This window comes from Fusarium oxysporum, chromosome II (assembly GCF_013085055.1).
Source record: "Fusarium oxysporum Fo47 chromosome II, complete sequence".
Classification (NCBI taxonomy): domain Eukaryota; kingdom Fungi; phylum Ascomycota; class Sordariomycetes; order Hypocreales; family Nectriaceae; genus Fusarium; species Fusarium oxysporum.
The window spans coordinates 2876163-2890934 of record NC_072841.1 but is presented as its reverse complement, the minus strand read 5'-3'; the positions used below and the strand labels follow the sequence as shown (position 1 = coordinate 2890934).

Below are 14772 nucleotides of genomic sequence, written 5' to 3'. Positions count from 1 at the left end.
CGTGGTCAACTTGTCTCCGTTTCTCAGGCATACGCATGTCTGTACGTATGCCATACGCCAAAATTTACTCCCGAACACTCCGCAGTTTGAGTACTGAGGCTGTAAGGTAATCAACGATTAAACATGTATCATCGAGCTCTTGCTTTTTACGGTCTGTCGTATGATATTCGGACAAAATTGGACCGTTTGTGACTGCATGAAACGTACCTCTAAACGACGGGTTTAATGTTGCAGTCTCAATGCAACAAAGACAACTCTTGTACTGTACTTGCATGGGGAGCTTGGGATCTGATGTGACAACATTGCATTGCATCCTAGCCATTCTCCGCAATCGGCCGAACTGAAGCTGTAGCATTACAGTGTCAAGAGGATCTGCTTACAATTCATCATCAGCAGCAATGCCAGTTGTTGAGAACATGGCCAGTACCGTTAGTTTGTTTAATAGAGTGGCTGCGTTAGTGGACAGGGGTGTGTTCCCAAAACCAGAACCTAGTTGGCGATCCCCACCAGTCAGTGAATCCCATCCATGATGCTCACTAAAATATTTATCACATCAAGACTTGGATGATGTGAATGATCCGACGCTGCCGAAGGCCCTGCCTCATCTCGCTAGTTTACCATACAAACTTGCTACAAAACTCAGCTCTTGGCATGCCCAAATCATGCCACAAACCTAACCCAGTCCATCTTGTTTGAAAGTCCGTATTCCCGAGCAAACACGGTTCCTCACAATGGCCTTTCGGGGTAATGATGAATACCAACTATATTCCGGCAATTCGGAAATACACCACTGACTCACTATGGTCTATCCATTATCCACTGTGGCCCGAACTCATAGAGAAGCCCGGCCATCTGCCAGCAGCTTCCATTCATCACCATCATGAGCTACGCGACCTTCGCTCTCCAGCTTTCCCAGTATCTGCAAAACACCGCCACGAGCTGCTGGGTGCAGATTCTGGGGCACATCTCTGTAAATCACCTCGACCAGATCTGTCGCTGTCCATGCCGACCACAATGCAGATTCTTGAGTTTCCACTTCACCAGGTCCCGTTTTCAACGTCTGAATGACCTGATCTTCTCGTTGTTTTCGATGCGCGATGTACTCGGCAATCTTTGCTGGTCCATTCTCAATGACCGGTCCATGTCCAGGGTATGCTCGGCCTTTGAACAGAGGTTTCATTTCTTCTAGGCTTCGTAGATATGTGACCATGTCCTCAAATACCGCAGTCCCTTGACCAAGGACGTTGTCGGCTGTGAACATTGCGTCTTCTTCCTCGAGAACGAACACCATATGATCCTTTGTATGTCCTGGCGTATACGCTGCTGTCAATGTAGCGCCGTCGACTTGGAAGCGCTGCCCGTGCCTAATTTCATGCTGCCCTTCCTCCGGAGTGTGCTTGAAGATTCTCGTCTGTGGTGAGATGCTCAAGAGATCCTTGATACCACCTGTATGATCATGATGCCAGTGCGTGATGAGCGCGGTGTCTATAATCGCATTCTCCTGCTGTAGAGTCTCGCGGATAGATGAGATCCAAGCATTGCGACCCTCGCCAGTGTCGATGAGAAGCCGGCGACGACCTGTACCGAGAAGATATGTGTTTGTGCCTTGAAGAGTGAATTTGCCTGGATTGCCGCCCAAAATGCGGGTGACTGTAGGACTGAGACGCTCTACAGCTGGCAGAGCAATGAGTTGAGTCGCCATGGTACTCCAGTTGTTGGTAATATTCAAGGTGGAGGACCAGAGACCCGTATGGGCGAAACTATCGGTGCTGGTCGGGAGGGGTCCGGAGCCGGGATGCCGCAAAGTCGGGCCGGGGGTTCGGTAGACAGTGGAGACTTTGAGCCCCGTTTCTAGTCAAATAAGCTCAAAGTTCAAAGATGTTTGTCTAGGTTAAGGATGAAAGATGAGAAATAGGGAGAAGATATTGATCTACCAGAGGTAGACAGGGAGCTGGCTGTCGTCATCCGGCAATCTAAACTGCTTATTCAATGGAGAATGAATAAACCTCGGCACGAACGGTGCTCCTCTTCTTAGTGCATATTGACGTGTAGGAGGGAGATACAGTAATAGGCATCACTTTGCACATCCTAGGAATGTTAGGTATACTCTTATTTGGTACTACATGTTAGATGCTATAATAGAGTTGTCAGATGCAGTGAAAATTATCTTCAAGTGACTATCAACTACAGCAGTATCAGTTAATATACCTGCTAGACGCGCCCTGGTCGCGGTTAATATGAGGTTCAGCTGGTGAGACTAGTGCCAAGCTACCTAGGTATGTAGGTTATCTTATCGCCCTGCATGACATGGGTATAATTTTCATGAGCGCCTCCATGACTTGATGTATCTACCCGCCAATCTTACACCAAAAGGTACCCGGCACACTATGTTCTAGGGAGTCTGCACCCGTTGTAATCTCTCCTAATTACCTTACCTTACAGTGAGTGATAGTGACTTCCAATACCACTCCTGCACTTCTATTTCCATCCAACCCATGCATGCATGCATGCACTTACTTAATCTATTCTATTAATTGAAGGAACAATCAATAGGCGCAACAGAGTTTGATGTTTCACCTCTATTGTTTAATTCCTTAGCGGCCATCTCTCAACGCTCATTCCCCTCTTACGGTTTATTAATCTTCGATATTTGGTTTCAACTGGAAGAGGTTGGCTATCAATTGCCCGACTTTCGGCTTGCTGTTGGTTGCACATTCATGCAACTCTGTGCCTCGCGTGCATCCTTCAGCCTTGTACGCCATCGCATCACCCGCCAGGCAAAGGAACGAATAAATAAACGAACGAACGAACGTACAACGAACCGATCAAGAATAAACGAATAATCAAGCCTGTCTTTATACGTGGGGTTGTTTCGAGTGTACCAGTAACGCTTCGCCGCATCCGCTTGATCACGAATCGAGCTCCCTTTTACCAGCCGCATCAACAAGCTTCATTCGTCTACCACCAGCTTCAATTGCTGCAGCAAAACGCTAGCCGCAAAGGCTTGATTCCTCACAATGTCTGGGCGACCGACAACCCCGGCCTCACCCAAAAACATCAAGGTGAAGTCTCCGGTCCCCGGATCACCAATGTTCGGCTGTGGTATGGCCACCCAAAGCTCTGTCTGTATCATTGTCTAATTGTCTCTAGAGCATGTACAACTCCTCCTCAGCAAGAACCAAGAGGTCATGAACAGCTCGATCACGCACTACAAGTTAATCCTCCGCAACATCTTCGATGCGACACCCATCGTCCCCCAAACCTCAACGCAAGAGGGCCGACCCGTTACAACGCTTACCTCGAACTACCTCTGTCTACAATGTCCAATGACCGTGTCTGAGGAAGATCGATTGAAACACGGAACCAAGAAACAGCATCGTTTCTGTTAGTAGCCTTGTGCTGCTGCTTTCTGCTGCCTCCTTTGCTAACCCTGGCGCAGATGTTGACTCTCGGAGCGGTTGCCTGTATTGTCAGATGTGCGACGATTTTGTCTGGGACCCAACTCTCGAGGAGCTTCGAGTGAGAAAGATAGGAACTGGCTCTTTTTCTGGTAAGCGATTGTGCACGGAGATGCATCAAGTCAAGGCTCGTCCATACGCGATACAGAATGAGAAGGAATGGCTGTGTCTTTGACTGCTATGTTGCTCGTGGATAGTTTTCTGTTGCCTGAAATTAACTGTTGGCCAGGTCGCAAGAGAAAACACAATGAGCTCTTCTCGGACTCCATGAAGGATGACCCTCGGTATATTACTAACAATACTACAACCGCCTCCTGTCGTGCAAACGGCCTGCGCGGCATCTACAACGCCGGTGCGACCTGCTATCAGAACGTTGTTCTCCAAAGCTTCTTGCACAACCCATTACTGAGAAACTTCTACCTAAGCGATGGTCACCAGAGCAATGATTGCCAGGTCCCTCACTGCCTGAGCTGTGCAATGGACGACATGTTCCAAGATTTTTACGCCCTAGAGAACACTAACGGTTATACTGCTGCCAATATCTTGTCAGGTTTCTGGATCTCCGAGAAGAAGGCATTCGAGAATCTTGTTACCACCAAAGAACAAGACGCTCATGAGTTCTTCCAGTTCTTAGCTGAAGAGCTTCATGAACGAAATGGCGATGGAAAAAAGCCGGAAATCGGCAGCGAACATAGCTGCAATTGTATCATGCATCAGACATTCTACGGCAAGATGCAGACCACAACAACATGTCAGAATTGCTCAGGCCAGAGTAATTCCATCCAGTCGTTCCTTGATCTAAGTCTAGGTCTCGAAAATGTTGTCCAGAAGAAGAGCAAGAGGACTGGTCAGAAGAAGCCTTCTCTAACGTTGCAGGATTGCTTGGACGAAGAATACATCAAGTATGACAAGTGTGAGTATCGGTGCAACAACTGCAACGGGACTCAACAAGCCAAACGACATACCAGCATTAAGCGGCTGCCAAACGTTCTGTCAATACAGCTTAAGGTGAGTGTAGTCGGTGGCTCGTGAGTGTTAGTGTTGGTCCGCCAAGTTAACTCTTTCACAGCGCTTCGAGTACAGACATGGCCGCCACGATCGTGCCGCGTCAAAAGTCGACAATGAAGTCAAATTCCCTCTCCAACTCAACATGCTGCCTTATACCAATCGCGTTCGCAACCACGAGAGTCGTGAGAGCCTTGAGCTGGAGCGATCATGCACCTATGACCTCCTTAGTGTTGTGGTTCATGTGGGTGAAATCGACACTGGCCATTATACATCATACTGTCGGGTCGGCGACCAGGTAAATTTTATTCTTTACGACACTGTATCATAGCTGACATATCTTTCAGTGGTTCAAGTTTAATGACCACAAAGTCGAGTTGGCGAGCTTATCTGACGTCCTTGGGGCGCAGGCCTATCTCCTTTTCTACATCATTCGCTCGCTGGCCTAGACACCCAATCTTGTACTTGTAGGCCGACGGGGGTTTAGATTAGGAGAGCCAGATAGGCGTTAATGATCATGATCAATAAGTCGACTGGGTCCATATATCAACTGCAGGTTGAGCGCAGTATGGAGCATTGCTCGGCGCATATATGTAGTTTAGTTACACCGTGGCAGCCTACTGAATAGGGCGGTCATGGTCTCTCTTCAGATGTATCTCTTTATCTAACTGCGACGAACTCCACTGGGTTTGGCATATCCCCAGATATTCCATAAGTCATCGTACCTTGTGTCATGTTTCCCAGTCTTGCGTATTCTTCCAAGACCTTGAGACGGTTCCAGCAGCGGGGGCCTTATTTCAACACCTCATATCTCCCCTTCCACTTCCACTTCATTAATCTGATTCATCAGATCGCCAATCCCAGGTTGAGCTCTCAAAATTGGCGTAGCAGTAATAGTGGTTACTTAAACCCGCGTGAGCAGGCTCGAAGGTTGTCGCATAGACTCCAAGAGAACGGTAGAGCTTGTCGACAATGGTAGCCATTCGTTCTCCCGTGCAGACAATCACACGAGGCGACTTTGGCTTGACGAGCCAGCGGCCTGTTAGGGCAACTAGTGGGTGACATGTCAGTAGTAAAATGAGAGGGTTTAGATCGTGATACGGGCTGGGGTAGCATCTGGATAGTGGCCAGGACGATTGCGAGCATTACTTACACTTTGTCTGGCAGTCATTGCTGAAGAATGGAGGATCAATGATAACACTATCCAAGCTGCCCTTCAGATGAGCTGAGACAATAATATCAGTATATGCCAAAAGCAGTATTCAACTAGTAAAGCGGTCATACCTGGGAGTTGAAGAGGTCGCTGGAAGTCATAGAAGACAAACTCAGGAAAGACGCTGAAACGGTGGTCATGTTCCAACAAGACCAGCTTAGGTCGGTCTTCAATAGGCCAGAATCTCTGTGTCCCAGTCAGTTTCTGGGTTCTAAATATCAAGCCCTGGGCATGACAGAAGTCAGGGTTGATCCTACAAGACGATTCTTGAGTGCAATGAATACGCTCGGTGTCGAGACTACACCAATAATCGAGCTTGACGATGCGCCATCGAGGAGCTGATCGGCCAGAGCAAAGGCTGTTTCGTCGAGGAACTAGATCGTCAGGCCCATGTTAGTATTTCTTTCCACAATGTAAATATCATGAAGTTGTAGCGCCAAGACCAGCCAAGTACGTAATAGATACCCCAACTTCAGACAGGCAAAGGCACAGACTCTATCCCAGAAGCCGATCGCGATGCCATCTATCTCCACCGCTAGAGCAAAAAGGTGGAAGACAACTGGATGAGAGGAGCGTCTTCTGCCTTGTTTTGTGCATGTCGTCTTACGTACCCAAAACTGCGATTCGTTCCAATCCTCCGTAAACGCCGCCATGCTCAGCGGTTGGTCGTCTGCATCCTCCGCTACAGGGTCCTCGTCTTCCGGTTCGACGACGCCGAGTCCGGCTCCAGCTCTCGGAGCGGCGCCGGTCCTCAACTTCTCAAATGTCTTTTCATGGGCGTCCTTTTCGGCGTGGAACTCGGCCAGCGCGGCCAAGGCGTGACTCGAGAGGCTTCTGGAGACCAGCCAAAGTCAGTAAACTGGGTCCTGTAACTTGGGGTGACATGGATATTTGTATCTCTTACATGGGCTCTTCATCATCAAAAGACATCGGAATGTTGTCGTCAAAACGTATCTTTTCGGTTTTGATATACGGTCGATTACGGAGACTCGGCGCTTCGATGCGATGCGATAGAAGGTTTTGTGTGAGGGTTTTGGCGGGGTCCTCTTTACTGCACTGCTTCCTCGACGGTCTAGACTCTCGCTATCAGAGCTGCATGATGATTGATAGCTACAGGGTAACCAAAGGTGGACTGATTCTCTCGACCTTCATATTATCTGATATCATCTCAACCCAAAACCTGTACAATTGTTCGAACTCGCATACTCTCTAGTCTATGCGGTCCTATATACACGGACTATTGTCGACTTGTCCGCTCAGCCGTGAATCACCAGCCGCCTTTCCAGCATTCGCAATAAGCAAAAAGTTAAATTCATTTTCTTTACAACTCATCCAAGACATGGATGTACTTCTTCTCTTCCCTCTTCTCCTTCTCTGTCGCAGGGGGAAGATCGTAGAAGTTCTGACTGCGGAATCCTTGCTAAAAGGGTGTCAGTTTGCGACTTTCACGACCATGATTGGGGCACTTACCAGGTAGTGGTAGGTGAAGTTGATAATGTCACCAGGCTCAATACCGAGATCCTTAAAGGTCTTGGCCTCAGGGTCAATGACTTGGTCCAAGTACTCTCGCTCAACCTCATCGGCTGACAGAGTGTGCCACCAAAGGAACTTGTTCAGGATCTCAGCAACGGGCTTAAGGATGGCTTTGGGCACGTTGATGTGTCGTCGCTGCTTGTAAATCTCCTTATCAACCATAACGGAAATCTCCTCCATGCTGTACTTCTTGGGTCCGTAAAGCTCGAAAGTCTGTCCAGCAGTTGTGTCGTCGTAGAAGATCTTTTCAAGAGCAGCACCAACGTCGATAGACTGTGGTGGTTAGTAACGTTGACCCTAAGCACTCTGGCAAAAACCTACGTGAACGGGATAGAACTTCTCCTGCATGTTGTTGGAAGTGAAGAGGTTAGTGACACCAGCAAGCTTCAGCAGCAGGTTATCCTCGAAACCGAAGATGGGCGCAGGGCGGACAATAGTGGTCTCAGGGAAAAGTTGTCGGGCAACCTCCTCAGCTCGACCCTGGCTCGTTTGTTAGCATTTCCCTCCATTGACCAAGCTGACGATCTACAAACCTTTGTTCGGTAGAACTCGGAGACGGACTGAGAGTTGGCGCTGTGGGAGGAAACGTGGATATATCGGTCGACATCGTACTTGCAAACAGCCTCGACAATTCGCTCAGTTCCCTCAACATGCACATCCTCCAAAGAGAAGTTCCTGACAATCATTTAGTTCCTGTCCTATCCATTGGTCCGTTTTATATTGACGTACTTGGTAGGATAGTCGCGGCCAATCAAGTTGAAAACAGCATCGGAATGTCGAACGCTCGCCTCGATCGAAGGGGTGTTTCGAAGGTCGTGCTCCTAGTAAGAGGGTTACTGAAAAGTTCCTGAACATATCGGGACGAATTGAGGTGTACAATGAAGACAACACGGCCAAGATCTCCAGTGACCTTGAGATGACGCTTGGACATCTCCTCGCGGTAGGGAATAACGACAGTGCATCCCTGGCGGGCTAATGCCAGTATCAGTATTCCAATTGCCCATTCCAATTATCCAATTCCAGGTTCAGGTCGGCTCACCCAGTCGGTTGACAATGTATCGTCCTAGTTGGCCAGTTGCGCCAAATACGGTAACAGTATGGCCTGGTTTCCTTTCGTCAGTGTTGTTCGTGGTCATCGTAGCTCGATCATCGTACCTCCGAGGGATGAACTAGAAACGGAATAACATTAGAGGAGATACGAATAGTGTCAATGGGCCGTGGTTGAGCTTACCGGCCTCCCTCAACACGCATGATAGGCTTGCCAGTTCGAGTAATGGAAATATCGGATAGGTATCGCTTGCCGGCGACATTGAAGGCAGCCTTGCGGGCCGCCCGCGCAGCAAAGAGAGGCGAAGCCATTGTTGCGAATATACAGATTGCGTGACAAAACGCTGCTGTGCCTCGCAATTGGCCGTTGAACGTCTCGTCGTCTCGATAGCAGTGTTTGGTGATGCTAGCCAAGTTGGAGCCTCGGGGAACGGTAATTGCAGATCACGTGATGGGTCACTGAAATCTTGCAGCTTGCCATTGGTTAGCGCCTTTCGAGTGCTCTTCCAGAGGTCGAAATGGCCCGTGCGCCTTCACGTTGCGACGACCAGGCTGCCTGGTAGCCTCATTGATGAGCTAAGGACCTCCCTCCACACTCGACTGAAGCAACTATCAACCTCTACAAACATACCAGCTTCACCGATTATCACGACGGCCGCTTGACGACAGCTCGATCAAATAGAGAATAGCCCATACTCACGCTTTTGGGACTCATAATTCGCAAAATCAGCGTTGGTGCAGCAGTACGCGCCAACAGATTAAGGCTGCAGGCAAGCTAGCTTCAGTTAGTGTGCACGTCACCCATACACTTAGATTCCACCGACATAAAATACAAATCCCGCCATCATGAGCAACGAGACCATTTCCGATTTTCTTGCCGAGCAGCGCGATGAAGCTCCCGAGGAGCTCCAACCTCTCATTCTCGACTTTGAGAACTTCTGGGAGCGCAAGCTTTGGCACCAGCTCACTGACGCCCTCGTCGAGTTCTTCAGCCACCCCGAGAGCGCCCCTCAACGACTACCATTCTACAGAGTCTTTATTCTCAAGTTTGCCGACAAGATCAACCAGTTGAAGCTTGTGGACCTAGCATTGAAGGCAGCAACAGAGTGTGAAGGTGAGATTTAAATGCAATATGCTCCGAAGCCGGCGGATTGCTGACCGATGGTTTTTGAACGACATAGAAGACGAGCAGCGCCTTTCTTTCCTGCAATCAGTGGCCAAGAAGGTCGATAACGAGAACTCTCAGGATGCTTATGTCTATGCCTTGGTTGCTGTCGCCCAAGCAAAGCTGGACTTGGAGGAGCTAGATGCTGCGCGAAAGGATCTGGATACAGCCGAGCGGATATTGGACTCTTTCGACTCTGTAGAGAATGTGGTCCATGCTGCTTTCTATGATGCAAATGCCATCTACTACCAGGTATGTTCTTGATCTCGACTTTGGGTATTTGGTGAGCCCCGCTGACCCCTCCTTCAGCGCAAGATGGACTTCTCCAACTACTACCGTACTGCCCTCCTCTACCTTGCCTGCATTGACCTCAATGCAATGACTCCTGAGGAGCGACACAAGAGAGCCTACCATCTCAGCATTGCTGCCCTTGTTTCAACAAGCATCTACAACTTCGGAGAGCTCCTGCTCCACCCCATCCTTGACGTCCTCGCCAAGAGCGAGCATGCTTGGATGCGTGATCTGCTATTTGCCTTTAACCGTGGAGACCTCGATGCTTATGACCAGCTGTCTGATCGCGTCGAGTCCAACAAGCTTCTTAAGAACAACGCCACGCATCTTCGACAAAAGATCTACCTTTCCGCACTGACTGAGGCTGTCTTCCGCCGTCCTCCCCACGACCGTACCCTCACTTTTGCCACTATCGCTCAGGAGACCAAGGTTCGACCCGAAGAGATCGAGCATCTCATCATGAAGGCCCTTAGCCTAGGTCTGTTGCGAGGAACTATTGACCAAGTGGACGGCGTTGCTCAAATCACCTGGGTTCAGCCCAAGGTGCTCGACATGAAGCAAATCGCCGCAATGCGCCAGCGACTGCTTGACTGGGACTCGAGCGTCAACCAACTCGGTAACTGGATTGAGTCGGCTGGCAAGGATGTGTGGGCTGCGTAGAGGAGTTCTCGACAGGAGTACGGTCTAGGGAACGTACGGCAATCAAAACGAACAAATGTACAGTATAGACGAATAGAAACTTTACTGTGGGCAGATGATGATCTTTTGCCCAAGTCAAGACTATTAATTCTAAATTTCGCCTAATCTATGTGCCCTTGTTTATTACCTAAAAATCAGAACCACCATTTATGGTGGCGCAATGCATACTTTGTTTCCTATTTTACAGTCCGAATCCCTAATTTTCTTCAAGCAGTAACCTCTCCGAAGACATTGACCATGCCCACGAGCCAGGCTGGCCACCAAAGGCACCATACCACAACGGGTGTATACATGCCCCAGACGTTCCAGCCGAAGCTGGCCTCCTTCAACAGGTCCGCGATACTGATGTCCCAGATTTGGGCCGCTGCGTACAAAATAGTAGGTGGTGACACGACATTAAGGAGACCCGCTAGAGACCAGCGAAGGCCCCGGTTCTTGACCGGCTGGACAAAGCTGAGCGGGCTTGAGAGTACGCCGATGAGAAAAGCGAGAGAGAAATTGAGAGTTGCAAGAGTAGAAAGACACATGCCAAGAACGAGAAGAGAGAAGGACTTTGTGAGTTGGAAGTGCTGCATCGTGGGCTTGGTGACAAGGGTTAGGAGACGAGAGATCGCGAAGGGCAAGATAGCCGAGATGACAGAGAATGCAGCAAAAGTGGGCGAGAGTAACTAGAGGTAATCAGTATAAGACTCAAAGATGATGATATTGGGGAGCACTCACGCCAGCGGGAAGGTGATTGAAGATGTACAAAGGCACAGCTGCGAGACCCTGACAGACAGCAACGACACCAAGCGGAACAAACAGGTCCCGTCCAGCTTGTGTTGTTTCGACAGATGTGGTAGAAGCCTTCTCCTTGGGTTTCTGCGTGGCTAGTGACTGACCGCTCTTGACCCAGAGAGAGATAGCCATGATGGTAAAGTTGGCAGCAATCAACATAGCACTGGGAAGATAAGTGCCGATACTGACGAAGCGGTCAGTCTGCATCAGAAGATAGAAGAAGAAACTCTGATGCAGGTGCTCAAGCAAATTGTTCAGACTTCGGAACGACCCCTCAACCAGGCGTCCCATGGCCATCTCATCATGCCATCCTTCGCCGTAAGGCTGAAGTGTCACGGCATCAACGTGATATGGGATGAAGCTGCTGTGAGCACCAGCTGCGTAGCCGAGGCCTTGGTTAAGCATACCGCGCAGCATAGTCTGTAAACGATCAGGGTAGGTGCCCTTGTGCTCCGTCATTTTTTGAATAGAGGTCCCAATGCCCATCTGACCACCAGCAATGTTGACGATTGAGTTAATAAGATCAAGATTAGGGAGCTGGCCGTTAGGGCCATCGTAAATCACATGAACAGACTTGAAACTCTGTTCTTGGGGGTAGTCGATAGCAAGGGCACCCTGAAGAGCACCGGACTTGAGAGGCAAAGGAGCCACAAGATCAGGGTTATGAGCATCATGGTATGCGTCAACCCAAGCTTGCGTGCCTGTCTTGCTATCAGGAGGAACAACAAGAATGATGTCCTTAGACCAGAGTGACCAGCCTATACTTGTCAGCGTCTATCGCATGGTTTAAGTTTCAGGGGATACGCACGTTTAAAGTAACGGGCCAAAGTCAATGCCAGAGATACACCGTTGCGGTTGAGCTGTTCCTCAACATTCTTCCATGCAGCAACTAACACAATTGCCTCAGTGGCATCGCCACGAGGAGCTTGCAGGATTGCGTAGAGGTTCTGTCCTGAGTACTCATGGCCAGCTGAGTGGTAGGTGTAATTTTGACGTCCAACCTTTAATCCAACACCTGTGAGAATCTTGTCGAGCCTGTCGTTGATCCTGTCACCAAATCGTATTAGTAATTGTTGCGTTCTTCCATATCCAAGTTCAAGACGCACTCATAGTTGTTCTTGTCGACTACATCGTCAACCTCACGTCGGTAGGCGCGGAAGATGTTTTGTTCGCTTCCTCCAAAATATGTATGCACTTGACCTGGCAACAGGGCATTCTCGGAGATGTACGTTCGACGCGAGTATTCGTTTAACGGGAGAAGAAAGAGCCAGATTACACCGATCGCGATGCAGATGAAGGACAAGTAAGGGGGAAGCTTTAGAATACGAGGATCGCGACGCAGCGAAAGCGCTGATGCTATAGAACCTATCAGCCGAAGGTCAGAATAGGGGATGAGAGAGAAGGTTGCATACAGAGTAGTCGCGACATCGTTTGGCCAATATCTTTGTGATCAAAGACTTGGTCTCTCGATGCTTGAGTTGAGGTTGAGGTTATCGTTGGCTTAGCCTCTTGGAAACAATGAGATCAATCATTGAAGAGGGTACGTACCGTCATGACAGCTTTCCATTAAATAGAAGCTCCCCCCTGCTTCAGGGGTTGGATTGCGGGCCGCCTGCAGTGAATGCGGGGCAGTCTATGCGGCTACTGGGGGTTCATGTCGATCGAGAGCTATAGCATCAAACAGTCGTTGAGATTAGAATCAAGCTTAACATTAGTACTTCAATATAGTGTCCAGACATGAATTATCCCCTATTTCTGGCATACGGTATCATAATGGAATCAAGACCTCACTGCAAGAGTAGATACATCATAAAGAAATGCCAATGCATGCACCATCATGACAACTGAAACAATCTTCATCCTCTACCTTTATTATCGCTTCATCCATTATAATAATACCTAAAACAGTTCATAGCAGAAAGGATCATGACCAGCTAGATGAGCCCGTCCGGACGTCCATTCATTCCTTTGCTTTTAATCGCTACGCCAATCCCTAACGCAAGAGAGACTCCACGAAAAATGAAATGCCCTTTCTATAGTACAATTCGAAAAAGAGCGTTCAACAAGCACTTCCGTACCATTACAGTTACACAAAAGTACACGCGTACCATGTACGCTCGTTCAAGGTCCGAGACGCTGGGTTGTACCAACGAGCTCCGTCGCCGCGCTGCCACTGGGACCAGGGCGGTTGGTCGTGGGCAAAACGCCAAATCGGCCATATGTCGTCTTGTCGATGCTGACATAGTGAGGGAGAATCTTGAGGAGGTTGAGTCGATTCTCGACCCATCGAAGACCCCATTCAGGGGGGGCGAGTAGCTTGGCATACCCGAAGCCAGCTATTCCAATTATCAGTATCCTTTCGACTATGACCATGACTATGAGACTTACCAACGTATCCAATTGCAATTCCACATAGGTGGCCTAGAAGACTAGTACCAGGTACCAGTGCTCTCACAACCATACACATGATTAAGGGGGTAGTCCACGTTGGGATATGGACAGTACCGACAACGAAATGAGGGTTGGTTTTGTATGTTTGAATAGACTCCATCGCCAGTAGAGTAAATACCCACATGCTAGAACAAATGTTAGCTTAAGTTCCTGTCTAATAATTTCCTTGTCGCCGTACCTCGCTCCTAGAACGCCATGGTTTACGTGGAATACATATCGTTCGATCAGAACGTACATGACAGCCGGTATCGATGTCAGGGCTAAATAAAACGAGTCAATCCATAGTCCTTCAGCATTTCTGAAGTTTCTTACGTCCAAAGAACAAAGCAAGGGATGTTAAGGTGCCATGTTCGTTCTCGAATCGCTCCATGAGAGGAGTAAGCGCCGCGAGGTTAAGGATAGCATGGATAATGTTAAGGTGTATTAACGGGAATGTCGACAACCGATATGCTTTGAACAAGTCTAGTTAGCAAATGCGCAAAGATTCAATATCGCTTGGTAGTACCATTTGTAATGCTAATCTCTTCAGGGATGAGGGCGCCCCATTCTCGCAGGTTCCATACTGATTGCAGCGATGCGATCGAGAGAGCAACAATAGCAACAATGATAAGTCGTGTGAATAGTGGCAACCGTGTCAGATATGATCGGGCTCGTAAAGCGTTGAAGTTCTGGAGACGGGGTCGCATGTCTAATAGATTCGAGCTGCTCGGAGCAGCCGGATGATCACCGTTACAAAGGAATGAAAGGACCGACGACACGGAGGGGATAATAAGATAGAAGTAAGAGAACTAATACGAGTTTCTTGACAATAAGAAAAAAACCGGTTGAAATCGCAAATCACTTCCACGCCCTGAGAAACAGTCGCAGGACGATGGCAAGTCAAACTGGACAACGGACCCTTGACCCTTAGGTCGAAGTGTGGCTGTTGAGTTGTCCCCAGCACGTGATCAATGCACGGCCACAGTTGACATGAAAGCTGAGAGATGTAGTTGTTTTTGGGACTTATAACACGGAGTTCAGAATGCTTAAGGTACTATATGTAGCCAGCATCAGAAAATTAGGAGTCTGAAGAGACGTTTACAAAACTGCTCGGGCTTCGTATCTAAACAGTCTGGCACGATGGATCGATACCA

General features: G+C 48.7%; 6 protein-coding genes across 6 annotated transcripts; 2 read left to right on the top strand and 4 right to left on the bottom strand.

Annotated features, from left to right (window-relative positions):
• Positions 1-832: 832 nt before the first annotated feature.
• On the bottom strand, positions 833-1965 carry FOBCDRAFT_197014 (beta-lactamase-like protein; the record flags this gene model as incomplete). The annotated part of the gene is made up of 2 exons (XM_031173687.3): positions 833-1851; positions 1935-1965. 2 exons carry the CDS (start codon positions 1963-1965, stop codon positions 833-835), a joined length of 1050 nt encoding a protein of 349 aa, XP_031050472.3.
• Positions 1966-3017: 1052 nt separating this feature from the next.
• On the top strand, positions 3018-4912 carry FOBCDRAFT_236978 (uncharacterized protein; the record flags this gene model as incomplete). Its single annotated transcript, XM_031173681.2, has 6 exons — positions 3018-3102; positions 3151-3384; positions 3440-3550; positions 3688-4466; positions 4528-4761; positions 4811-4912. 6 exons carry the CDS (start codon positions 3018-3020, stop codon positions 4910-4912), a joined length of 1545 nt encoding a protein of 514 aa, XP_031050466.1.
• A 384-nt stretch (positions 4913-5296) lies between these two features.
• FOBCDRAFT_127002 (putative N6-adenine methyltransferase-domain-containing protein) lies at positions 5297-8568 on the bottom strand (the record flags this gene model as incomplete). The annotated part of the gene is made up of 14 exons (XM_059607819.1): positions 5297-5514; positions 5617-5688; positions 5748-5862; positions 5934-6050; positions 6288-6510; positions 6581-6748; positions 7002-7096; positions 7147-7482; positions 7531-7689; positions 7743-7884; positions 7939-8030; positions 8087-8181; positions 8249-8319; positions 8441-8568. The coding sequence occupies 14 exons, from the start codon at positions 8566-8568 to the stop codon at positions 5297-5299; spliced, it is 2031 nt and encodes a 676-aa protein (XP_059464172.1).
• A 283-nt stretch (positions 8569-8851) lies between these two features.
• Positions 8852-10470, top strand: FOBCDRAFT_215032 (uncharacterized protein). Its single transcript, XM_031173679.3, has 3 exons — positions 8852-9370; positions 9438-9673; positions 9731-10470. Exons 1-3 carry the CDS (start codon positions 9103-9105, stop codon positions 10370-10372), a joined length of 1146 nt encoding a protein of 381 aa, XP_031050464.1. The 5' UTR covers positions 8852-9102; the 3' UTR covers positions 10373-10470.
• FOBCDRAFT_215029 (Gaa1-like protein) lies at positions 10471-12716 on the bottom strand. Its single transcript, XM_031173678.3, has 5 exons — positions 12601-12716; positions 12295-12544; positions 11997-12235; positions 11132-11946; positions 10471-11079 (listed from the first exon to the last, which is right to left on the bottom strand). Exons 1-5 carry the CDS (start codon positions 12614-12616, stop codon positions 10618-10620), a joined length of 1782 nt encoding a protein of 593 aa, XP_031050463.3. The 5' UTR covers positions 12617-12716; the 3' UTR covers positions 10471-10617.
• A 307-nt stretch (positions 12717-13023) lies between these two features.
• On the bottom strand, positions 13024-14515 carry FOBCDRAFT_215028 (uncharacterized protein). The gene is made up of 5 exons (XM_031173677.3): positions 14145-14515; positions 13952-14089; positions 13818-13899; positions 13577-13764; positions 13024-13524 (listed from the first exon to the last, which is right to left on the bottom strand). The coding sequence occupies exons 1-5, from the start codon at positions 14323-14325 to the stop codon at positions 13310-13312; spliced, it is 804 nt and encodes a 267-aa protein (XP_031050462.1). The 5' UTR covers positions 14326-14515; the 3' UTR covers positions 13024-13309.
• Positions 14516-14772: the final 257 nt, after the last annotated feature.

What these genes read in the sequence shown, in the direction of transcription:
- FOBCDRAFT_215032 (XM_031173679.3), top strand. Translation starts at nt 9,103, where the DNA reads ATGAGCAACGAGACCATTTCCGATTTTCTTGCCGAGCAGCGCGATGAA. An exon ending in GGCAGCAACAGAGTGTGAAG is followed by an intron (nt 9,371 to 9,437) that starts GTGAGATTTAAA and finishes TGAACGACATAG; the next exon opens with AAGACGAGCAGCGCCTTTCT. An exon ending in CAAATGCCATCTACTACCAG is followed by an intron (nt 9,674 to 9,730) that starts GTATGTTCTTGA and finishes CCCCTCCTTCAG; the next exon opens with CGCAAGATGGACTTCTCCAA.
- FOBCDRAFT_215029 (XM_031173678.3), bottom strand. An exon ending in GTCGACAAGAACAACTATGA is followed by an intron (nt 12,236 to 12,294) that starts GTGCGTCTTGAA and finishes ATTTGGTGACAG; the next exon opens with GATCAACGACAGGCTCGACA. An exon ending in TCAATCACCTTCCCGCTGGC is followed by an intron (nt 11,080 to 11,131) that starts GTGAGTGCTCCC and finishes GATTACCTCTAG; the next exon opens with TTACTCTCGCCCACTTTTGC.
- FOBCDRAFT_215028 (XM_031173677.3), bottom strand. Translation starts at nt 14,325, where the DNA reads ATGCGACCCCGTCTCCAGAACTTCAACGCTTTACGAGCCCGATCATAT. An exon ending in CCTTGCTTTGTTCTTTGGAC is followed by an intron (nt 13,900 to 13,951) that starts GTAAGAAACTTC and finishes CGTTTTATTTAG; the next exon opens with CCCTGACATCGATACCGGCT. An exon ending in AATTGCAATTGGATACGTTG is followed by an intron (nt 13,525 to 13,576) that starts GTAAGTCTCATA and finishes TAATTGGAATAG; the next exon opens with CTGGCTTCGGGTATGCCAAG.